General features: G+C 36.1%; 1 protein-coding gene and 1 long non-coding RNA gene across 3 annotated transcripts in view; both read right to left on the bottom strand.

The window, feature by feature from the left end:
• Positions 1-2,727, bottom strand: part of LOC144960656 (uncharacterized) — a 9,232-nt gene extending 6,505 nt beyond the window's left edge. For both annotated transcript variants that reach the window (XR_013642906.1, XR_013642905.1), the window contains exon 1: positions 2,612-2,727. This is a non-coding gene — a long non-coding RNA (uncharacterized LOC144960656). The remainder of the gene's footprint in view (positions 1-2,611) is intronic.
• Positions 2,728-24,007: 21,280 nt separating this feature from the next.
• Positions 24,008-24,865, bottom strand: LOC144960743 (zinc metalloproteinase nas-14-like; the record flags this gene model as incomplete). The annotated part of the gene is given in 2 exon segments (XM_078894036.1): positions 24,008-24,028; positions 24,683-24,865. Coding segments are annotated over 2 exon segments (204 nt in total), but the record flags the coding sequence as incomplete, so codon positions are not given.
• Positions 24,866-26,201: the final 1,336 nt, after the last annotated feature.

Here is a 26,201-nt window from a genome sequence, read left to right as displayed (position 1 = left end):
GTAGAGTTCAAGGAAACAAGTGATTTCATCGGTTGAACTATTGAATACAACTCACTATTTGTTTTCTTTTGTGGCAAAAGACTGGTATTTTCACGTCATTTTTCGGCCAGTTTCAGGCAATACTTTACGATGTCTACGATTTCACCCGCCTTACCACAACTTTCAACCTGAGACTTCACAACAGCCTCACGAATAGTCTATTTTTATTTTCTTAAAACTAGACTTCTGAACATGAGGGGGTATATTTACCACGAAATGAACAGTAAGGCTACCCGATCCATTTACATGGATTAGAGGATCAGATCAAATTGGAGCTAACTGCTTCGAAGGACAGATTTTGGTATCATAAACAAAACCAGACATACTTCCTAAACCACGCCGCTCAGTTTCTTTCCTTTCAACTTTACTATGACACACATTACACACAAAGTCTTGAATACATTTGTTCTTGTACAATGATTAGATCAATAATTTTAAACCCACTATCTTTCATGTTAATCTACAACTTGATATAACATATATTTCCTTTATCATCAGAATCTGATTCTCTGCTCATCCATCACATCATACGCATTGCACAACTATACTTCACTTCGAGACTTGGGCGTGGCAGGCTGTTTTTCTAAACACACTTATTTGATTACAAAACTATCATTAGCACATTCCAAAACAGCTCCATCACTGTGATCAAATACACTACTTTTACTACTACTACTACTAACACTAACAGCACCTTTTTCTTATCTTCTGTAAACCGATTACCATGAATTTTACGTTTTCTTTGTCTGATATCACTGCGAGAACAATTTATTCTTAAATCGCCTTCATATTTTTCTTGGAATTCATCATGAAATTATTTTTGATCAGATACTGGTTTCAAAAAGCAGTATTCTTGAAGAACGCTATTTAAAAAGGACGCTTTAAATTTGATTCGTTGTTTACGAACAACAAAAATAGAACTGACACTAAAGATGACCGCTCATTGTATTTCTATAATAGCGAAGATTCCATCCTAATCCCAAAACGAAAGTAACAATTCTATTTTTTTTTGCTTGCTAACCCCTAGATTAGGTGTGAAAAATAAGGAATAACTAAAAGAGTATGGGTCTTTTTTTAATATGAAATAAAGTATCAGAAATTTAATAAATTCTCCATTAAAATTAAAATACTATCATCGTGGAATTCTTCATTCGACTTTTTTCACTTTTCTTATGGTGACCCTGTTCCCTTAGAGTTGACAATTGAAAATTAAGAAAAAAAATATTCACACAATTGGTAGGAACCAAACGAATTATTATTGCTAAAAACCCGTTAAAGTATTAATGATAGTTGGCACAACACAATATCGTGGTCACTTCTAACATCTGATCACGGGTATGTTCTTATTTTAACTTTGCTAATAATCGACTGAAAGGTGTATTGGAGACATTAAAAAACCAATTTGATTGTGCGAATCAGGGAGTGCTGTGTTGTGTTTGCGGGTATTAGCAAAAATCTCTAGGATTGAGAGAGTAAGACAGGAACCGGGGAAGAGGACACTAGCGGCAGATTCAACACAACCGTTCCTGTCATCAAATACACACATTTATCCCAGATGGACACGACGACATTGTGTTTGGACGCGTGAAAATATCACACTGATTACAAATACTCATAATGTATATATTATATCCAAGAACTATACTTTGTCTGTCCACTAAATCCTCCTATCAGTATAGAAGGCACGAAGTTCACGACACTCAGCACTTTGTTATTGTTTTTATACAGCCTATTGGCTTATCAGTTCACCATAAATTCGATCTCTATGTTGTGAGTATTTTACCTAAAGGCGTAGCGTTGACAGAAGGAATACAGTAGCCTTCACTCTTTGAATTTCATTTTAAACCTCAAGTCGAGGGATACTGTCTCACATAATATACTGATCACACTTTAAACGCTAATTTTAAAGATAGCTTGTTTTGTTGGTAGATGTCCTCTACCGGGCGGATCATGTGAGTGTTCTGCCTAACCGCATAACCTCAATACGGACCTGTGCTCTTTCATCTCATTCATTTATATCCGCATTCCTTTCGGGTGTCCTTTCTCTCTCTCTCTTTCTCTCTCTCTCTCTCTCTCTCTCTCTCTCTCTCTCTCTCTCTCTCTCTCTCTCTCTCTCTCTCTCTCTCCCCTACAGCAAAGCTATTGCCGAGTTTCCTCTTAAAGCCATACATATAATATGCTGGCGGAGAAGAGGTTTGTGACCAAAATACTATGCTCTATATTTTGGTCTTATTTTGACACGTGCTATCTTATCGATAGGTCCAGGGTTCTAGTGCCGCTTTAAGTAGCGCACAGTTAAGTCAATGGAAACTTACTCCTTACTCACACTCTTTCTATTATTTTATTGGAGAATTGTACTCGACTGTTAAGACATTTTCCTCCGGCGATAAATGATTGTGATATCGCCTTACGAATGTCTCATCTCGTCATTAATCGTAAGTGTTGCTGTAGGCGGGGTAGCTACCGCAAAGCGGTAAAGTGGATTGTGTTCTATGAAATGCTCATTTTGTAATGTATGCCTCTCTGTTTTGAAACTGTTCTAATAACTATTGTTCTTATCTTTACTACTGACTTGGGACACAGTTGTACAAGATTGTGACCGTCCTCACGTCCAGGAAGCTCATTCCAGTATAATGTCCGACTACATCTCGGAAGTCTGGATTGCGGGGAATGAATTTGTAATCTGCCTGGAAAATATGAATTAAAATATGCATTGAACAACCACGTCAATAATAACGACAAAGACAACAACAACAACAACAACAACATCATCATCAACAACAACAACAACAACAACAACAACAACAACAACAACAACAACAACACAAAGAACGTCACCGACAGATGGATGAAATACTGTGAAACGCACTGGCCTGTTAATTGCTTGAATATGATTCTCTCTCTCTCTCTATCTCTCTCTCTATCTCTCTCTCTATCTCTCTCTCTATCTCTCTCTCTCTCTATCTCTCTCTTAATATGTATATAAACTATTTGAATTACATTTTACTCTTACATTTTATTTTGTTCATTCTACAGAAAGCGATATCTTTATTGTTGTTACTGTATTTTATCTAATCCTTCATCACACTCAATAATATTGAACACATTTCAGTAATAAAGTTCATTGTCCACTCATTAACCCATGCAAATCGCAAATTGGAAAAATAACTACAAATATCTTAGACAGAATCAGTCATGGTCTGATGAGCGCTCAAGAGCTAACTCGACTACATTTATATAATAAAGATTTGATAAGTAAGGCCTCAAGAATTTACTAGTTACTTTTAAAAAGTATAAATGACGAGTTTGTTTAAGCTGATATTATTGGAAAGAGGATATTTAATGAAAGTAGTATTCGTATCAATGAATAGTGATCATAGTTACAAATTAATATATGATGCGATCTTGCGGAGACGATGATAATGTTCCATATTGCTTGTGGGATTGTGAGGTTTCATTTCCATTCTGAGTCCATGCAATTCTTTTCGTCCGGACTCGGGCTTGATAATATATTGACAATATTTCAAGTGGCTTGATAATATATTAACAACATTTCAAGTTGCTTGGTAATATATTGACAATATTTCAAGTAGCAAATGTGAGACAGGAAACTCGGAGTCTTGATGATATACATTTTTACAATATAGTTCAAATATGGACAGGAACAGTGTGACCGTTATGCGCACGCTCTTTAGAGAGGTGAGTAATGAATATTAACTCAATCAGCTTTTATTATATGTGGCTACATAACAACGATTGAAAGAAAAGTATTCACTAACTTGAAATGTATCCAGCCATAAGACTATTAAAGAAAGGGAGTTCCTTTTTCACGAAATCCTCCGAAACCCGAAAAAGTTATGGGAAGTGTACCCCAATGTTGAGTGATCCTGGGACTATGAGAGGAGGATGGCGGTTCCATTTTAAGAACCTCGTCGAAACTCAACGAAACCGGACAAATCACGAGTATCAAAACAGATAATATATTTTTTCACGAAAAAAATTTTTTATACCTATAATTAGGTACCACAATAGACGTAGTACCTATATATTTTGCGTCACACGTCGAGAAAAGAACTAATTTTAAGCCGGTCCATTGAACTATGGATACCTTGGCAATTAAAAAAAATGTACAGAGCTAAATTGTGTATCGTCTGAAAGAGGAAGGTTTCAGCTTTATTCCTATACCACTTCAAAAATCCAAAATGGTATTAAAGGTTCAAAAATGCCGTTGTAAAAAATTACATCAGCTAAAACTCCCGACATGTTATTGATATTAATATTTAACCGAGTCTATCTTAAAGACAAATATTTTATCACTATTTCTATCAATTGGTTTTAATGAGGATTGTTTAATGACCGATTTATCGCATTTTAAAAATGCCTACCAAATCCTTGTTTTCAGCTTTGAGTGTTATCGGATTTTTTACACCTCATGCCGTGAGAATGTAATCTCCAATTATTGACAAAAAGAAAAGAGTTCACGAAAACCACATGGATATTTTATTAATTATAGTTTATGTTTTAGATAGTTTATAACAAAATGGATACGATTAATATTGTTATTTCAATTGACAACTCAGGTCGGTAAGTGGGTATGTTTTAATGATGGAAAGGCCCAAATTAACCCCTCATTTCTTCCGGTTGTTATTAAGCTGTAATCTGTTTTCATAACTTTCTAGCCTCGGTTTTCATTGTATTTTTTCATATTCTGTTTATCTCTCGGTGTTTATATATTGCTAAACAAAAAAGGGACGAATTTATCCGCACACTCTCCACTCATGGTGGCTATGTTGTTGTCATGACAAAATCATTGACCTCGTTAGAACTGCAATATATTTTTAAGCTCGAATGTGTAATGTCGTTTTTAAAACAATTGCATAGGAATACAGTGGAAAAATCATCCCCCAATATAGGAATAATACATTTTGCTGCACCTTTTCGGTTAAGCATCCTAGAGAGGGCCAAGGCAAAACCAAGCAATATAATTACCTGACAAGTCCAAAAAGTAGAATGGAAGTGAAAACAGACGTCGCGGAAGTACAAACATGTTGTCTTGAGATTATAGGGGTTTCTTAAGAGGTTGATTTATTATTTCATGATGTTGGTTCGAACAGGATGCTTACCATTCATGATTTCATGTTGAATTTTGAGAAGGAAATATTAATTTTACCAAAAAGTTAAGAAGATTTTTGTTTTCAGCAGGTCCGATTTCCTATAGCATACGATAATTGTCTTCTATCTCCATTATTTTGAGAGATATTTAATCTTTTATAAATTTTGCTCGTGATTATAGCTATTTTTCTGCCAACATGCAATATTGCGTTTTTCCTGAAATTCAATTCTTTATTTTTCCAAAGACCATTTGAACAAAATGTCTTAAAAAATGGATCTCTTCCCTGGATTACTATCTAACCGTTGACGTGAATTACGTGTCATTTTGCATGATCATTATGTTAACCTTTATGAGTGCCCGGTGGAAGAAAGGTTACAATCCGGACCTGGAATTCATATCCTCTCAAAACTTCTCAAACTTTGAAAGGACTGTAGGTGAGCCTATACCGAAATCTCAACACAGGCCTATTACCATCAGCATCAAACCAGCTGTTAAAGCCCTCGAATCAAATGCGATACCACGATTCAATTTTAGAAAAGCAAATTGGGAAAACTTTACTAAAGATTTAGACAATGAGATCACCAATATAAAAAGTGACCCATAGAGATACGACGACTTTAGAACACTCATATGGAAAGTTGCAAAGAAAAACATCCCCAGAGGATGCCGAAAAAGTTATATTCCATGTCTCCAAGATGAAAGCAAGAAACTATATGAAAGATACATTGAATCATACCAGGTGGATCCTTTCAGTGAAGAAACCCTAGAACTGGGTGAAGAACTCACATCAATGATAGCCGATGAAAGATCAGAAAGATGGAAGGAATTAATAACCTCCACCAATATGACCCTAAACAGCAAAAAGGCCTGGACTACAATTTCAAAACTGAATAATGACAAAAATACCCAGACAAGAGTGGCTGCAGTAACACCTGACCAAGAAGCACATCAGCTTCTACTGAATTGGAAACCAGCCAAGAAAGCACGAAGCCAACTAAAAGCCCTGAAACGTGAAATGGACAAAGCCCTCAAGGAATGTGAAGATCATCTTGACTCTTTTACCCTGGAGGAGCTACTAGAGGCCTTGTCCCATCTGAAGGCAGGAAAAACATCTGGACTGGATGGAATCACAACTGAGATGTTTCAACACTTTGGCCCGAGAACCCTATCCTGGCTATTGGACCTCTTCAATGTATGCGCAAGGACAAACAGGCTGCCAAGTGCATGGAGGAAAGCAAGAGTAGTCGCCCTACTGAAACCGGGGAAAGATCCAAAATCCAAGAAAAGCTATCGCCCGATCTCCCTCCTGTGCATCGCATACAAGCTATTTGGACGAATGGTTATGTCCCGCATGTCACCCAGTCGAGACGAACAACTGTCTCCAGACCAGGCTGGATTCCGACCAGGACGGTCAACATGTGGTCAACTTCTAAACCTTACACAATTCATAGAAGATGGGTTTGAGACAAAACAGGTCACTGGCACAGTCTTCGTCGACCTCACTGCAGCCTATGACACAGTGAATCACAAGATCCTACTCCTCAAAGTGGCTAAAATGATAAAGAATAAGAAAATTGTAAATATTATCCAGTCACTTCTCGAAAACAGGTGCTTCTTTGTTGAAATGGATGGCCGGAAGAGCAGGTGGCGCACCCAGAAGAATGGTCTTCCCCAAGGATCAGTGCTGGCTCCAACACTTTTCAACATATATACAAATGATCAGCCTGAGTTCCCAAATATCCGCCGATTCATATATGCTGATGACCTATGCCTCGCAACACAGGATGTGTCCTTCCAACCAATCGAGAGCAGACTGACAAATGCCCTAGACACCCTTACAAAGTACTACACTAAAAACTCGCTGAACGCCAACCCAGGGAAAACACAAGTGTGTGCATTTCACCTCAACAACCACCAAGCCCACAAAAAACTTAACATCAAGTGGAATGGCCAGACATTAGAGTACAACTACCACCCAGTGTACCTCGGAGTGACGCTTGATCGGACTGTCCTTCAGAGAACACGTGAGGAAGACCAAGGCAAAAGTGTCCACGAGTAATGCCCTCCTTGGAAAGCTGGCAAACATGAACTGGGGAACTGACCCTAAAACTCTAAGGACCACAGCATTGGCCCTCAGCTACTCAACTGCGGAGTACTGCTCAGTTGTATGGGCCCGATTACGCCATGCCTCCAAGCTAGACCCCGAGCTCAACAACGCCTGCCGGATCGTAACGGGCCAGCTGAGAGCAACACCATTACCACTGGTCTACCGTGCAGCAGGAATAGCCCCACCACACATCAGGAGGGAAACTCATGCCCAAATACAAAAATACAAACAGGAAATGGAGCAGAGACACCCCCTTTATGACCACAATTGCCCAAAAAGCAGGCTCAAATCAAGGAAAAGCTTCCTCACAGTAGAGAGCCTTCACCCAGACCACTCAGCACTCTTCCGCCTGGACAAATTGGTAGAATGGGACAAGACAGCAAACGATGCCCTCCAGCCCCCAACAGAAAAGCTCCCAGCAGGCACAGACCTCAATAGAAAAGAATGGGTGGCGTTGAACAGAGCTAGAGCAAACGTGGGAAACACCGCCACCAACCACTTTAAATGGAAAATCTCACCGGGCACTGAATGCCCATGCGGTCACCCCAGACAGACCATGGACCACATCCTGTCTGAATGCTCGCTGGGACCTCACTGCACCAATGCTGACCTGAGGGAATGCAACCAGACTGCCAGGGACTGGCTGACTCACTGGCGCGACAAGATATGATGATGATTATGTTAATATAGTATATGGAGTACGCTATTTCGTCATGCTGGAGGCCAAACCATTTACTGTCACGAGTGTTTTGGGGGAATTTCAACAGACTGTAGATTTAGGAAAATAATGTGTCTGGTTCAAATCTTGTTATATTTTATTTACCTAGTCACTATGCTTTAAAATTTGCGTCACAAGTATGATACATCTTTTTAGTGGTTAGTTACATGACGTCAAAGGGACATTTTCTTACAACAATTGGCAAGGAAAAGAATGCTCAGTTCTTGAAAAATATATTTGCTCTCAATTTATTATTTATGTATGGATTTTCAACATTTTAAAAAGTGTTTTACATGACTATCAGAATGCTTTATGAATTTAGTAAGAAAAGTCAATTTTAAATATTTATCAATAGGCTCTTGTGGTACCTATTATAATGACGATATATAATGCTAAAGGGGTGGTTTGAGTCTTTCCCTTAAACAAATTTAATTACCTATATTGGGCGGTTGTAGTCATTCTATTTCGTCACTATAGGTTAAAAACAACCTTTTTGCGTGAAAAAATACATTGTCATGGTGATACCCGTTTTGCGCCATTGTTTGATGACCTGGCATATATATATATATATATATATATATATATATATATATATATATATATATATATATATATATTTATATATATATATATATATATATTTATATATATATATATATATATATTTATATATATATATATATATATATATATATATATATATATATATATATATATATATATATAAATCTTGGGGCAAACTTTCCGACATAAATTAATGAACTAATAACCTCCATATTCTTCCCGCTTATAAAGATTGTAGCATTTTAGGTCACCAAATATATATTCTACAGCTTTAGCTTATGGATATATCTTAAAAGAATTACAAAGTTTCGAATCAAACTGTTGTGACAAATTTCATGTAAAAATGTATGCTTTAGATTATAATTCAATTTGACATATCTTATTAAAAAAGCGTTGATATCCGTGAGAAGGCAATTAACAGAAGGGTGTTTCTATTTTACGAAACGCGCTGAAACACGCCGAAACAATACAAACTTATGGGAAGTGTACATCTGTTGGTAGTGAATCTGGGACAATGGGAGGAGAAAGAGGCTGGTTCTATTTTACTAAACCGACGAAACACGAGTATCAACTCAGTTAATGTATTTATTCCATATAGGAATAAAGACTTTCTAAGTTCTTTCTTGTGTGAGGCCCCAGGTTCCACAATTAAATGTCAATATCGGAATAACCAGAGTCTTGTAAATTTGCATTTGTTTATTTTCATAATTTTTGGAGTTGGTTGAATGCATTGGTGGCCAGCTGTTTTTGTTTTCTGATGTCTTCATCTGTTCAAATTGACAAGCTTACTTACATTTTTCCATTTATTTAAATTTCTGTTGATTTTTGTATATTCTGTTTTGGATTGAATCACTTTCAAATTCCATGCTTCTTGGGCAGTTGATATTATTGGCATGTATATTTTTGCTTGATGTTCTGTTTTAAAGATCTGTAATATCTGTGTATATCTATTCACGAGTGATTTTCTTTATTGGTGGTAATTTTAGTTTTAGATCTTTCATCGCCGATATGAGGTATGTCGTGAATATAATTGGACTCAAGCTGTCTCCTTGAGGGTCAAATTGAGATTGATATTGTTGTTGATTCTCTGTCGGCTTCAAATTGTAATGTATTAGTTGATAATATATGTCATATGGGCTTCGAGTGATCATTTTCCAAAAATGAGTCAAGGATTGATGACAACTTGTTTCTACATAAAATGGTGTCGAAAGGTAAATTCTTCCTTTTATTTCCCCGATCTGACTTTCAGCCATCGATGGGCCAATATTATGCCAGCAGTGCTTCTATGTTCTTTTTTAAAACCTGCCTTGTGATGGCGATCTTCTACCTTTTCTATAATTCTATCAAGCCTGATTGTGCTGAACACTTTTCTTAGCGTAGATAATAAAACGATTGGTCGCACATTTTCAAAAGGGTCTTTCTTGTTACATGGATTGCTTAGCAGAATGAGTTTTCCTCTTCCAAGATTGGTAACTTATTTTGTCAAGATATTTTAGTTCTTCTACCCTTAAACCATCTAGACCTGGCGATCTGTTTTTATTGAGCTTTTATATAGCGTCTCTTATTTCTCAAGGCGTTATAGGCGTTTCAAGATATTAATTGGTAGACTGAATGCTTCCACTTCTTGAATACCCTTGTGTTTCTCAGTTTAGTACAGGCTTATAGTGTTTATAGTGTCTTTATCATTACATAAGGTCTTATTACATTTATCATTGATTGTAAGTCAATTGTGTATTTTTTTTGTCGTTTGAGTGTATTCACCGCTTTAAATATATTCATACTGTCACTCGTACTTTTTATTTCTGTCACAATCTCATCTATGTTCTTTTTGTGATTATCTATTAATTGAGATTTATTTTTATGCATTCTTGCTTTTCATTGTCTCATTGTTTTTGTCTGCTGTGATCAGTCATGGAGTATTGGACAGTAACTTTGTTTTTGAGCACAACTTCTCACAGGCAGTGTTGCTTCCCTGCTCATCAGTACGCTTTGGACAAGATGTTATCAGCTGGGTTAGAGGCATCCTTTAAATTGTTTGAGGAAAGATTCAAAGCGAGTTTGTTTCTGAAGTATTCTTTGACTAAGTCATCTCTTAGACTGCTGAAGACAATGGTCGATTTCCTATCCTGTTTGTCTACTTATGCCTAGGCTTATTTTCATTTTCCGTTGGCCTGTTGGCGATGAGTGTAATCAAACGACAAAACACATAATAGACTTATAATCAAAGAAAAATGCAATAAAACCGTATGCAATGATAATGGTGTGTGGATGTCTTCATTCCTGCAAATGTTCGTGAATCATTGAGAATGCGTTTGTTATGGTCCGAAAGTATGATAAAGTCTCTCTGTTTTTACGTATTGATAATCTTATCATCATGATTTTCCCAAGTTCCATGCCATGAAGCAACATGACGGGAAAGCTGTTTAAAGGCACTATTACATATGAATAATTTATGACCGCAGCAATAATCAATAAGTTACTGGCCATTTTCATTGCGCAGTCCTTTGGAATAATCACCAAGGCATGTTTCGTTTTTGTTTTTTCCTTGTTCCTATTTTAGCATTGAAATCGCCTGTGGTTATGATATTGTCATCTACGTGGTCTTGGATTATCACTTTATATCATTTTATATTTCCAATGATAATCTAAGCAAAAAAGTTGGGAAGCTTACAGCATTATACTCATCCTGTATAGTAGAGGGTTTCTATGTAAACGTTAGCTGTTTCAAAGGTTTCTACTCTACCACTGAGTGTTATGCTTTGTACGGGTTTTCCAGTTTTGTCTTCTTCATTAACCATAAATGCTTTTATTTCCACTGTAATGCATCCCAAAAGTTTGCAATCAGTTCCATTAGCTTTAGCTACACAAAATAAAAGCGATCCTGACTTGTGAGTTTGTGTTAATATTGACACCCCTATAATGCAATACAAGTTTTTTTTTTTCCTCTGACATTACTTGTGTCTGATTATTTACACGTGTTTTGGTCTTTTGAACATCCCATGACTTTGTAGCATTTGTCTGCTGTGTGGCTTTTAATTCCATAATATTGATACTTAATCACATGATTTTTCGTTTTCTTATACTGGGTATAACTGTCAGTCCTATGTCTTGTTCTGTTTTGATAGGATCAGATTTTGTCTCTGTTCAACTCCCTATGGTTTATTATTGTGGCAATCTTCTTCCATTTGCGTGTTCCGAGTGGTTGATCTGCTCGTTATGCTTGAATATTCAACTTAAGGTGTACATGGACGCGAAGCAGCAGCAGAGTAGTATGGTTCTTTGATGGTCTGCCTCTCGTGAGGAGGCTGTTGCCTTTTTACGCGTACACTTTGAATGTGTCAATATTTTTTCGCTTTTTCTCTTTGAAGAATGCGACTCATTTTGGCCTACAACTTGGTAGATTTGATTCTTTAGCGTCAGATAATAAAGGCCTTCAAAGTCGTTTTGTTTTGTATTAGCCAGCTCAAGACATCGGTTTAAAAGTTGAGTAATTCGGTGCGCGATGTACAACTTATATTCAGATTTTTAATAAGTGGCGCGTGTGTTTCTTCTTTTTCTCAGCTGACCCCCAATGCATAGCTGCAAAAATTTGCATGAATCTCTGAATTAATTTGTCTTAATAATAACTATGTTTTCATGAATGTAAAAACTATAGGAAAGGATAATATTAAAATCGATAACAGGTGAGGATCGGAACTCACAGAAGATATACATTATCAAAATTATGAATTTTCCGCATATCCATTTTGAAGGAATTGGTTAAACTGGAGTGTTCGGTTAATTTAAGCTTAAACGATATACGTGAGGTATTTGAATATGAAGCAACAAACGGCAATTATTAACTATCAGATATCTATATTTTATAACTAATAATACACATTACTGGTGAATACAAATATAACGTGCTTCCAATATAATTTTGATTGCAAAAGTTTGAGAAATAGCTTGTCTTTATGTCAAAGAGGATTACATAAATTAATGTAGACTGGTTAAAAAAAATAATCATCAATTATGATTATCTCCACAAATATGTATTCAACAATAACAACTGTAACAACAACAACAACAACAATAACTACTACTACTACTACTACTACTACTACTACTACTACTACTACTACTACTACTACTACTACTACTACTACTACTACTACTACTACTACTACTACTACTACTACTACTACTACTACTACTACTACTACTACTACTACTACTACTACAACTACAATAATAACAACACCAACCACCAAGAAATACTAGACAACGTCATGTCAAAACTCTCTGATTAGACAGTCTGCTTTGAAAGCTGTTTCTGATTCAATTTTTTACTCAAGAGTATAGTTAGCATTTTGATAAATTGTCAGGATATGTAGTAGTATCTGATTGAAACCATGAAGTCATGTCAGCTATTATATTTGCCAATGTTGAAGCCTTGAAGTGGCCATGAGTGTTGTCCAATACAATACAGATGGGTGCTTTGATGGAGGGCAGCAATCGATATTTATTCAGTCTTAAAATATCTTTGGCTTGACCCCAGAATAATATTCCAGATTATTCAGAGAAGACAAAATGGCATAGCATCCTTTTAAATATCCAATATTATCACCACCTGCAAGAATATCAGAGTTTCTCTGTCCAGACCCATGGACCTTTTTCTGCTTGAATAATCAGACATCCAATATTTTTTTCGGATGTATATTTACGCTCACCCAAAAACCTTTTAGTGTCAAGTCGTTCTACACTGCTGATCTCTCTGTCGTATTTCGATAACGATCTTCTCATGGTTGATTGTGAAATTCCATAACCATTGCCGTCCTATTTAATGACTTCTCTATAGATCCAGGTTATCAATGTTTTAGGATTATCAGAAGTTAGATGGAAAGGAGCAGGAGAACTTAATTATGATGACTGTAAAATTATATACTCAGGAGGAGGAGAACACCAAAGGGGAGTTGGAATTATACTAGATAATAAAACGGCGCGAGCAGTCAAAGGATTCTGGCCCATATCAGACAGAGTAATGGCAATCAAACTACAAGCAAAACCTTTTGATTTTGATATTTTACAAATATACGCCCCAACCACCAGTCACGATGATGAAGAAGTGGAAAATTTCTATCAACAAATAGATAAAGCAATGCATCAGTTTAAGTCTTCAGACATAAAACTCATCATGGGCGATTTTATGCCAAGGTGGGCCGAGAAAGAATAGAAGATATTGTGGGCCCACATGGTCTGGGAGACAAAATGACAGAGGTGATCGTCTTATTCAATGGTGCCGTCAACATGATCTGACAATCACAAATACTTGGTCAACAAACCACAATAGAAGGAAGTGGACATGGAAAAGTCCTGGAGATGGAGTGAGAAACCAAATAGATTACATAGTCATCAGCAAACGTTTCCGAAACTCGGTTTTGTATGCCAAATCTATGCCGGGGGCTGACTGTAACAGCGATCATATACCTGTGCTATGCCCCATACGAGTTAAATTGAAAATCTGCAAAAGAGCAAAGGCTAAACCTAAATACCAACTAGACATTCTCCGGGAGGAACAAAAGATACAAGAAAAATTTGAACTATCAGTAAGAAACAAGTTTGAAGTGCTTGGAGAACTAACAGATATAGAAGAGAAATATGAGCAGTTTAAAGACAGTGTTGCTGCATCATTAGAAGAAAATGTTCCAACCACACTTAAGTTGCAGAAGAAGAAATGGATTACTCCAGAGATATTAGAATTAATGAATGAGAGAAGAAAGGCCAAAAATCAGGAAGAAAAATACAAGACTCTGAACAGGCAGATAAAAAGAAAATGCAACGAAGCTAAAGAAGACTGGATAAATGAACAATGTCACTATATAATGTCCTGCAAAGAAAAAAATGGCAAATTCTTCCATCAGAAAATCAAAGAAGTGACAAACAAAACTAAATCAGGTGCTAAAAGTGGATGCATCAAAGACAAGCGTGGAAACACCATCATGGACAAAGACTGCATTCTAAACAGATGGTCAGAATATATTGAAGAACTTTTTTTTTGATAATCGAGGAGAAATGCCTATGATAAAAGAACTGGAAGGGCCTTCTATAATGAAAGATGAAGTTAGGAACGTCATGAAAAGCATGAAAAATGGAAAAGCTGCAGGACCTGATGCCATAACAATTGAAGCCTTGACTGGCCTGGGTGAATGGGGGATTGAATTCATCACAAACCTTCTAAATCAAGTGTATGACACAGGAAAAATGCCAACTGATATGAAACGATCCATTTTTATAGCACTACCAAAAAAGCCAGGGGCAGTTGATTGTGAACAACACAGAACTATTAGCCTAATGAGCCACCTCACAAAAATTCTTTTGAAGATAATTTTACTAAGAATAAGAAATAAAATACGACCTGAAATTGGGGAGATGCAATTTGGTTTTGTTGAGGACAAGGGTACCAGAAATGGAATATTCACATTATCAATGCTGATGGAAAGATGTATTGAAGTAAATAAAGATCTGTATATGTGTTTCATCGACTATTCAAAAGCCTTTGATAAAGTACAACACGAAAAACTATTCAAAATTCTATCATCCTTGGACATTGATGGTAAAGATTTAAGAATATTACGGAATTTGTACTGGGAACAAGAAGCAGCAATGCGTGTTGACAACGAACTAAGCAGTTTTACACCTATTAGAAGAGGAGTTAGGCAGGGGTGTGTTTTGTCTCCAGATTTATTCAACCTCTATAGTGAAATGATATTAAGAGATATCGAACATAAGAAGGGGGTGTGTATTGGAGGAAAGAATGTAACAAATCTGAGGTATGCAGATGATACGGTTCTACTGGCAGAATCTGAACATGAACTACAAGAATTACTGGATGTTGTAGTCAGGAGTAGTGAAAATATGGGACTGGAACTGAATATATCTAAAACAGAATGTATGACGGTATCTAAAAATAATAACCCACCAGCCTGTGTAATAACAAGCAGAGGACAAACAATACAACAAGTTGAATGTTTCAAATATTTAGGCTTCAATGTAACATCCAATGGAAAATCAGATTGTGAAATAAAGAAAAGAATAGGTATGGCGAAGAATGCATTCAACCAGCTGCATACAATTATGAAAAACAGGAATATTAGCATGAAAACAAAAATCAAAGTCCTGGATTGCTATGTACTGTCTGTGCTGCTATATGGTTGTGAGAGCTGGACCATAAACAAGACCATGGTTAAAAGACTGGAGGCAGTGGAAATGTGGTTTTACAGAAGAATGATGAGGGTGTCATGGATGGAAAGGAAAAGAAATGAAGAAATTTTAGAAATGGCAAACAGAAAAAGATCACTGATAACAAAAATCATCAAACGCCAAATGGAATTTTTAGGACACATTATCCGCCACCCTGGTTTGGAAATACTCGCCTTGACTGGAAAGATGAATGGAAAAAGAATAAGAGGAAGACAAAGAATAACGTATTTGAAAGGGATAAGAACTTGGACAGATGAAGCTGAGAAAGGTGGCGCTGCTTTAATAGAATTGGCAAGAGATAGATCAGCTTGGCGGAAGATGACCTCCGACGTCTGCTTCAGATATGGAACTACATGAGATGAGATAGATCCAGGAAGACTTCTTTTCGCAGCTTCACGATAATGGAACCGATAGAGATTCCGTACAGTATCGTGTTGTTTAAGAGCCTAATATGTTTTTAAATCATTTAAAGACCCTGTGAAACGTTCTTGCATAGACAAAAAATTGTCAAAGTTATATAGCAGTGTTTGCTAATTTGACAATTTTGAGTATACAACCATTATTGTAAGATGATTTAAAGCGAGAGATTTCATATCAGTCTTTGGTAATGCGACGTGATGTAGGTATTATGATATAAATAATAAAGTTCAAAATTTAATACAAACTACATAAATTATGGTATGTTTATAACACTTATAACCATCAAATAAAAAAAAAAATGATTACAAAGAATGCGTGAAAGAAAAAAGTGAAAACTTGACCTCAGATATAAACATAGAATGAAGTATCAAACTGCAGCACGGAATGTGCAAGAGAAACTATTCCATCTGTGAAAACACACGAACCAAATGTAAGTGGATGGATGACAACATCTTTAAACTGATGAATGAAAGACGAAAACTAGAACGCAACAGCAATGAATATAAAGAAGTAAATACGATTATAAACCGTTAGTGTAAGAGAGCAAAGGAAGATTATATTGAACATGAATGTCACAGAATTGAAAGACTAAAACGATCTAACATCAAACAATTCTACCAGTCAATACAAGATCCAAGTTGAAAACGCCCAGCCGTGGCAAGAAAATGCGTTAAAGACACAAACGGTGATATAATTATCGACAACAACGACATTTTGGAACGCTGTGCAGTATACATAACAAATCTATACGCGGATGCCAAAAGAGAGACAAGCTTGGATAAAGAAATATCTACTGTGAACATGGGTCACCAGAATATGCGAGAAGAAGTAGGAGCTGATTGCAAAGATATGAAAAATGGGAAAGCGATAGGCCAAGATAGCTTCTCAATAGAATTGATTAACGCCCTTGACGATCTGGGAATAGACATTCTGATAAAAGCCTTTAATGTCTTATATGAATTGCCTAATGTCTTAAGACAATCGGTATTCATTACGATACCCAAAATCAAGGTACTATTGACTGTGACCAACACAGAACAATCATCATAATGAGCCCAGCCACAAAATTATGTTAAGAATACTTATGAAAATAATGAGGAGCAAGATCTCTCTAAAGATAAGTGACAAGCAGTTTGGTTTTGTTTAAGAAAATGGCACGGTAAATGCAATCTTTACATTGAAAACATCATGCAACGGTCAATCAAAAACAAAAATCACTTTATCTATCCTTCATTGATTATTCCAATCTTGTGATCAAGTACAGCACGATACGCTATTCAAAATCTTAGGAAAGATCGGTATAGACAGTAAAGACCTTCGACTTGTGAAAAACTTATATTGGAATCAAACAGCGTGTTGCAAACTGGATAGTGAAATATCGGACTTCTTTAATATCAAGACTGGAGTAAGACAACGTTGCGTCTTATCACCGGACCGTTTTAACACATATAGTGAAATAATATGTTTTTTTTTAAAATGAAGGTATGAAAGGCGTCGTCGTTGGAGGGCAGAATATGAATAGCATAAGATACGTAGACGATGCTTCTCTGATGGCCTGTTCTCCAGAACACGTGCAGATAATTTTAGATATAGTGGTTTGCAAAAGTGCAAAGATGGGCCTGAAACTAGATATGAAGAAAACCGAATGCATGGTGGTCTCAAAGAATGACAACAACACGACCTTCTACTTGTCAAGCAAGTAAAGAAATTTAAATATTTAGTGACTATCATCACCCATGACACACGTGACATAGAGGGTATAAAACAAAGAATAGCAATAGCAAAAACCCTGTTCCATAAAATACGACCAGTTGTGTCAAACAACAACCTAAACATGAAGACCAGAGTGAAAGTAGTAGAAACATATGTTATAAGTACCCTTTTATAAGGTTGTGAAAAGTGGACGCTTGACAAAAAATGTACGAGGAGCTTATAGGCATTTGAGATGTGGGTGTATAGAAGAATGTTGAGGGCATCATGGACAGTGAGGTGTACGAGGAAATGTTGGAGAAGGTGAGAAAGGGAAGAAAACTGATCGATAACATCAGAAAGAGGCAGTTACGCTGGGACATGTGTGAGAAGAGACGGAATAGAAAAATTGGTAACATCTGGGATGATCGAAGTAAAGAGAGCTAGAGGAGACAAAGAATGACTTATCTTACCTTACCCGGGTTCCATCTCTTTCCACAGGTCGGATGTCATGGCCTTCCATCCTTCACGGTCCATTGCAGCCTCGTTACAGTCTGCCATGCGCCGTCCTGTAGCTTCCTTGATGCCATCTGTCCAGGATTTCCTTTGTCTTTCTCCGCCTCTCTTTCCTTCAATTCTTCCCTCCATTATCCTTTTTCGAAACTATCATGTCTTTGCATATATCCATAATATGACAGCTTTTTGTGCTTCACAGTCAAAAGAAGTTCTTTTTTGTTTTTGGCCCATTAGGTCGAGGACTTCGATGTTTGTTTTTCTTGCTGTCCAAGGTATTTTCAGCATTCTCCTGTACGTCCACATGTCAAAAGCTTCAATACGTTGTTCTGTCTGCGCGGTTAGTGTCCACGTTTCACAACCATAAAAGAAGATGGACCACACATAGCATTTGGTGCATCTCATTCGTGTTCTGATGGAGATATTTGTGTTGGTGAGGATTGGCTTTAGTTTCATGAACGCATTTTTGGCCAGCATTATTCGTCTCCAGACCTCTTCGTCAGACTTTGCATCGGATGTTACCAACTGCCCCAAGTACGTGAACTCCTATACTTGTTCCACCGAACACTATTCTATTTCTATATATATGCCTATGGGCTCTTTCTTTTTTGTTATCACCATTGTTTTTGTCTTCTTCGCATTCATGAACAGCCCCTTTTCTTTACTCTCTTCGTTCACTTTTGAAAGTATCTTCTGTAGGTCTTCCTTACTTTCCGCCAACAGGACAGTATCGTCAGCGTAACGTAAATTGTTGATGTTGTGGCCACCAACCTTCAACCCTTGTGCTGTTTCTACTTGCCAAAAAATAGATTCTGTGTATAAATTAAACAAGCAAGGAGACATAACACATCCCTGGCGCACTCCTTTCTTGATTTCAATTGCATCTGTTGTATCTGCCTGCACTTTTATCTGAGCTTTTTGCTGCCAATACAGATTAGCGATTAGAGCCACATCATTCTCTTCCACACCTATTGCCACAAGGTCCTGGATAAATGTCTGATGACTAACAGAATCAAATGCCTTTGAGTAGTCGATAAAACAGGCATATATGTCTTTTTGGACCTCTAAGTATTTTTCTGACAGGATTTTTAAATCGAAAATTGCCTCCCTGGTGCCACTGTTCTTTTTGAATTCAGTTTGCTGTTCTGAAATCTCACGATCTACTTTTGACGAGATTCTTTTCAGGATTATTGTGAGGAGGAGTTTCAGTAGATGGCACATAAGACTGATTGTTCTGTAGTCCGAACACTCAATTGCACCCGCTTTCTTGGGTAGCAGTATAAAGATTGAAGTGCGAAGGTCCTCTGGGATGTGTGTTGACTCGTATATTTCATTCATAAGGGCCGTTATCACATCAACACCAAATTCACCCAGTGCTTGCAGCATTTCTGTTGACACCCTATCTATTCCATTGGCCTTCCCTGTTTTCATGCAGTATAGGGCTTTCTCTACTTCTGATCTTAGGATTGTGGGTTCCCGTAGAAAGGACTGTATATGGTTGTCACCTCTGTCCGCATTGAATAGCTCCTCCACGTATTCTTTCCATCTATTGGCGATTCCTTCCACCTCAAAGAGGAGTCTACCTGATTTGTCTTTGATGCAACCGCCAGATTGAGAGTTTTTATATGTAAATTTCTTGATTTCAGCAAACATTGGTCCAGGGTTTCTCTCGTGTGATAGCTTCTCAATACGGTGGCACTTTTCATCAAGCCAGTCTTCTTTAGCCTGGATGCACTTTTTCTTTACTGATTTGTCCAGTTCATTGTACCTAGGGGTGCCCTTTGAATGTTTCCGTTCTCTCATAAGATTCAAAATCTCATTCGTCATCCATTCTTTCTTTGCCTCTTTAGATTTTTTGTTTAGCATTTTATCGTTTGTAGTTGTTATTGCACCTTTAAGAGAGGACCATTGTTTATCAATTCTACTCTTATGCGTTTCTTATGTTTCTTTATTTGTGTCTTCTTGTTCTTCCATAAGACAATAATACGTATTTTCTACTTCTACAGCATATTTCGCTCTTAGCTCCTCGTTTCTAAGTTCAGTTAGGTCGTACTTTATGTCTTCGTCCATTTTCTGTTTGGGAATTTTTAATTTAACTTTTATTTTCACCATGATGGGAACATGGTCCGATCCAATGTCAGCACCCGGGAAAGTTTTACATTGGGTCACACAGTTTTTGAATCTGGTTTTGATGAGAAAATAATCTATTTGGTTTCTGCATATATCTCCTGGGCTCTTCCAAGTGTATAGGCGCCTCTTTGGATGTTTGAATATGGTGTTTATTATGGTCATGTCGTGGGACTCGCAAAATTGGACCAGACGTTCACCCCTCTCGTTGGACTCTCCCAGACCACAACTTCCCATGCACGGTGAGATTGCTGCGTTTCCAACTTCTGCATTGAAATCCCCCATTACGAAAACAATGTCACTTGATTTTATGCATTTGAGGGCCTTGTTTACATTTTCATAATGTGCCTCTACCTCCTCGTCTGGGTGATCACTCGTTGGTGCATAAATTTGTAAGAGCACTAATGACGTATCTAAATAACCTAAAATAGCTAAATGTGACTTAAAACGCAACACAGATTTCATGCGCACCGCAGAGAATCGGGATTCGTGGAGAGAGCTGACAGGCAACGAGCTCAAGAGCACAAGCCACGATGGATGATAATAACACTTAAAGCGAATTGCTATTATTTGGAAATAAGTATGACGTGAACTCATAATCACTACGTTAGCACAAGATTTTTCGGAAATACGATAATCCAATCATACTTTGTGGTGCGTAACTTTTCTACATATCAAACAGTGTAAAATCTCTAATTTAGTTTTAAAGTAGTTTTTTATAGGTCTTAAAGAAGTAAACTTTTTTTTTAATATGGCATCAATACTCTCCAAAATCTATATTCATTTAAGACCAGCTGATTCAAAGGTTGACACAATTTTTTACAACTTTTGATAGAGGGACAACTGAGAAAGAAAAAACAGAAAAAAACACGCGCCATTAATTAAATATCTCACTATAGTTTAATTCAATGTGTCAACAAAACATCATAGTGATGGGTATTAATGTAACGACTCTGTGTAAGACTAGGTTAATTCAATTTAATTATTATCATTCATATGTATAATTTAAGATAAAACGCAATACGTCCATCCAGGACGGAGTTATTTCAGGAATTAACCTAACGTAAAATAATCGTCTTACGATGTTTCTAAGTAACAACAAGTGCTAATACGTTCACGCAGTCAACATTCACACTCACATGCAAAACATGCACAACACAAAATGCGTACGATAGAAAGAACCCTAACATAATTAAACAGAGCCGCGGAACAATTCTTCTTCTTCTTCGTCTTGTGGAAACCTCCAATATTGTCGAAGGTCACTCTACAGTTTGTAGGGTTTTACGTTGGATGTTTTCTAAGGTGTCGATGTTTTTCTTTGTATATGGGTCCCAAATTGAGCTGCTATACTCCAAAACTGGTCTAACAATAGTTTTAAAAGCAAGGATTTGAGTTGAAATTGGGCATCTTTTTAAATTGCGGGTGATGTATGCACTTGTTTGATTTGCCTTTGAACCCAGGTGACATAGTTGCTTGTTCCATTTGAGGTTTTTAGCAAACTCAATGCCAAGGTATTTTGCTGTCTTTACATGCTCCAAGTTTTGACCATGAAGTTGGTTTACAGACAATTATATCCACACACATCCAAATAACAATAAATTTCAATACATGTTACAAATACTCTACAGTGTATGGATCAATAAACGACGTAACAATTTATTATGACCTAATTAAATACAAGTTCAATCCGCTTTCGATCATAGACATAAACAAAAACGTGAAGTCCGACTGTTGATTTTTTTAATGAATGACGGGTTGCCTTCACCTTTGATGATTCAAAGCTATAATTAATAATAATAATAATAATAATAATAATAATAATAATAATAATAATAATAATAATAATAATAATAATAATAATAATAATAATAATAATAATAATAATGGTATAGATTTATAGTGCGCCAAACATCCCTTCATCAGGAGGGCTCTGGGCGCATAACATAGATTAACTTAATCATTAAGCCCTAACACAGTACACGAACAACGCTAATTATACACATAATCAAAAGAAAGCCTGTCGGAATAAGAATGTCTTCAATCGACGCTTGAATTCCTCTCGTGAAGACGAAGAACGTATCTCTAGTGGTAGTAAATTCCACAACCTTGGACCAGAATGCTGAAAGGCGCGTTCACCAGCCTTCACTCGACAGCGGGGTGTTTTCAATTTGAGGTCGTTCGTTGATCGAAGCGATCGCTGTGGGTTATACCGTTCAACGAGGTTTGAGAGATATGCTGGTGACGAGCCTTCCAGGCATTTGAAAACGATAGTTGAAGATTTATATTTAATCCGCTGGTCCACTGGCAGCCAATGCATTTGCTGTAGTAATTCGGGAGCTGCAGTTTTCCTGTCTTTCTGCAGTACAACGCGGGCTGCCATGTTCTGTATTTTCTGGAGTTTATTTATTTTGTCCTTTGTGAGACCAACAAACAGTGCACTGCAATAGTCCATTTTCGGGAATATCAAAGATGTTACCAATTTGTTGCAAGTTTCCCTATTAATAAATGGTCTGATTGTTCTGATATTTCTTAGAATGCAGATAACACTTTTCTCACATTGTTAATATGTTTGTTCATAGACAGATCACTCTCTAAGGTGATGCCGAGATTTTTTGCTGATGTTGTGAGTTGTATTTTGTCATTATCGTTGATTGTCAGTGCCAGTGTAAATGGATCTGTCTTATTATTGGAACTAGCAATGAGTAAGGCTTCAGTCTTGTCGCCATTTAATTTTAATCTATTTTCAGACATCCATCTCATCACATGATTGATGCATTGTTCGTAAACAGTTATCTTTGAAACTATATCGGATTGCAAACACAGGCTATATATCTGGGTATCGTCGGCGTACATATGGTAAGCGAGAGGATTAACCTTAAGTAGTTTCTAATACGAAAATAAACTGCCCAGCTTAAAATGCATTAAAGACTCATTACGAGATAATGGTTTTATTGAATTGAATAATTTATATCAAAGGTGAAAGTAAACAGTCATTGTTGAAACATAAATGACTGCTAAATTTCACTTTTTAAGTAATGTTCTGCACTCTACACATAGCATAACGTGTATTGATTGGGTCCTAATAATTATTGTTACGTTAATTTAATAGTACAAACATCTCGGAGTAACCAGCAACACTGTGATATTTTTGACACTTTGAAATAATCGTATATCTACTACTAAACTTATTTCACATAAACATTTGCTTTACTCTCCTGACACCTTTGTATTGATTGACTTTACATTTGATTTTTATAGGTCAGTGTACAACACTGGAGCAGGATAATACAGCTTTTGAACTGTATTGTAAATTGCGTGACCTTGGATACAGCCATCTCAAATTTGGAGTTCCTCTCGGTCCGAAGATCCAATAAATGTATTTAAAATACCGCCCCTTTAATTTTATTGTAAAACGAGTCTTTCCCAATGACGTATCTAGAGACTTGGCGAAAAAACACCGACTGTTGTAAAAGTTATGTCAAACTTGTGAAGATGAGACCTGGTGTATACAATTGAAATTTAAGGATTGCTTTGAGTTAGAATAAATATTTAATAGCGTTTATATGATGACTAGATGATTATTGATTCTCCAACTTTGTTGGGCGTGATTGGATATGCCCTTTGAAATTCAGATATCCACCAACCGAAAGGTGAATAACAACTAAAACTTAAAGAAAACAAACAATGGACTCCCCCCCCCCACCACACACCCGCACAACAATCAAAAAAGAAAAGGGAAAGAAATCAATAAGAAAAAAAAATACGATGTCTCATAGAGATTTGTCGGCAGACTGGATACTATATTGAACAATATTTTACGTACTGGTCTAAATAAATCCTATTCAAGAAAGTCAAGAAAGATCATCCATTTTCAATCTTTCTAAGCCCGCCAATCATATGCTTCTAGTTCTAAATAGTTATGTGACATTGTTATTCAGTATATAACCTATCCCTGGTTAATTCGAAGGACTGATTGCACACTTCCAAGAAGTTTTGAATCTGAAGAGAAGAAGGTATGTCTACCTCTACTTCCATGTGAAATAATTTTGGAGTGTGATAAACGGAGGCATTATTTGTGGAATATGCCACAGTGCCGACTTAATACGTATTTAAATGATAAGCTATAATAAGGAAAACGTGACCAGATTCTTACTGTATTTTTTGGATAATGCATGAGGCTCCTGTAGTCGTAGGGGAGACCAAAGTCTTGTACAGAATTAGGGGATCTTATTACTTCTATATGTTTTTTCACATCGAGGTACTTGTCTCGGTCAGGGCGTTCGTGCTCGTGGTAAATCCCAATTGCGTGGAGTAGTTCGTGGATAACGTAACTATGCTATAAGTAACAAAGATTAATCATTATTGAATACTACTACTGCCACACTTGCTACTACTACAACAACAACAACAACAACAACAACTACTACTACTACTACTACTACTAGTACTACTACTACTACAACAACAACAACAACAACAACAACAACAACAACTACTACTACTACTACTACTAGTACTACTACTACTACTACTACTACTACTACTACTACTACTACTAATACTAATACTACTACTACTACTACTACTACTACTACTACTACTACTACTACTACTACACTACTACTACTATAATAATAATAATAATAATAATAATAATATAATAATAATAATAATAATAATAATAATAATAATAATAATAATAATAATAATAATAATAATAATAATAATAATAATAATAATAATAATAATAATAATAATAATAAAAATATAATAATAATAATAATAAATAATAAATAATAATAATAATAATAATAATAATTAATAATAAAATAATAATAATATATAATAAATAATATAATAATAATAATAATAATAATAATAATAATAATAATAATATAATAATAATAATAATAATAATAATAATAATAATAATAATAATAATAATAATAATAATAATAATAATAATAATAATAATAATAATAATAATAATAATAATAATAAATAATAATAATAATAATCAATTAATAATAATTATATATTAATAAAATAATAATAATAGATCTTTAGTAATACAAGCATTTGTTAATTATAATGTTAAACGATAACTAAGATTGAACAGATATTTCACTCCTACTTATTTTCTCTCTCTCTCTCTCCCTCTCTCTCTCTCTCTCTCTCTCTCTCTCTCTCTCTCTCTCTCTCTCTCTTTCTTTCTTTCACACGTGCGATATACACAACATAAACATATTAATAATAATAATAATAATAATGCTGAAAACTTATATAGCGCTATAACTCCGAGACACCAGACTCTAAGCGCTTAAATTACAAATTACTTTGGCTGAAACATACTCATTCACACACACAAGCACACACACACACACATACACACACACAACACAACACACAACACAAACCAAACCTATCTTGCTTCTCATACCATCTACTAAAATCGAAACAAATATGTTTTAAGCGAACGTTTAAAAATAGACAAAGATTCTTTTTTCACGAATGCTCTGCGGTAAGGCGTTCCAAATAGAGGGTCCGAAATGAGAAAAGGATCTCATTCCAGCATTTTTCCGAATTCGAGGGACAACTAGTTTTGTGGAATCACTGGCCGAACGTAAGGGGCGGGGTTTTGAATATCTTTCAATTAGTTCTGAAAGGTAGGA

This window comes from Berghia stephanieae, chromosome 15 (assembly GCF_034508935.2).
Source record: "Berghia stephanieae isolate SIO BIC M18660-M18661 chromosome 15, UCSD_Bste_1.3, whole genome shotgun sequence".
NCBI classification, from domain to species: domain Eukaryota; kingdom Metazoa; phylum Mollusca; class Gastropoda; order Nudibranchia; family Aeolidiidae; genus Berghia; species Berghia stephanieae.
Note: the sequence above shows the minus strand (reverse complement) of the source record. Positions and strands in the feature narration are given on the sequence as shown.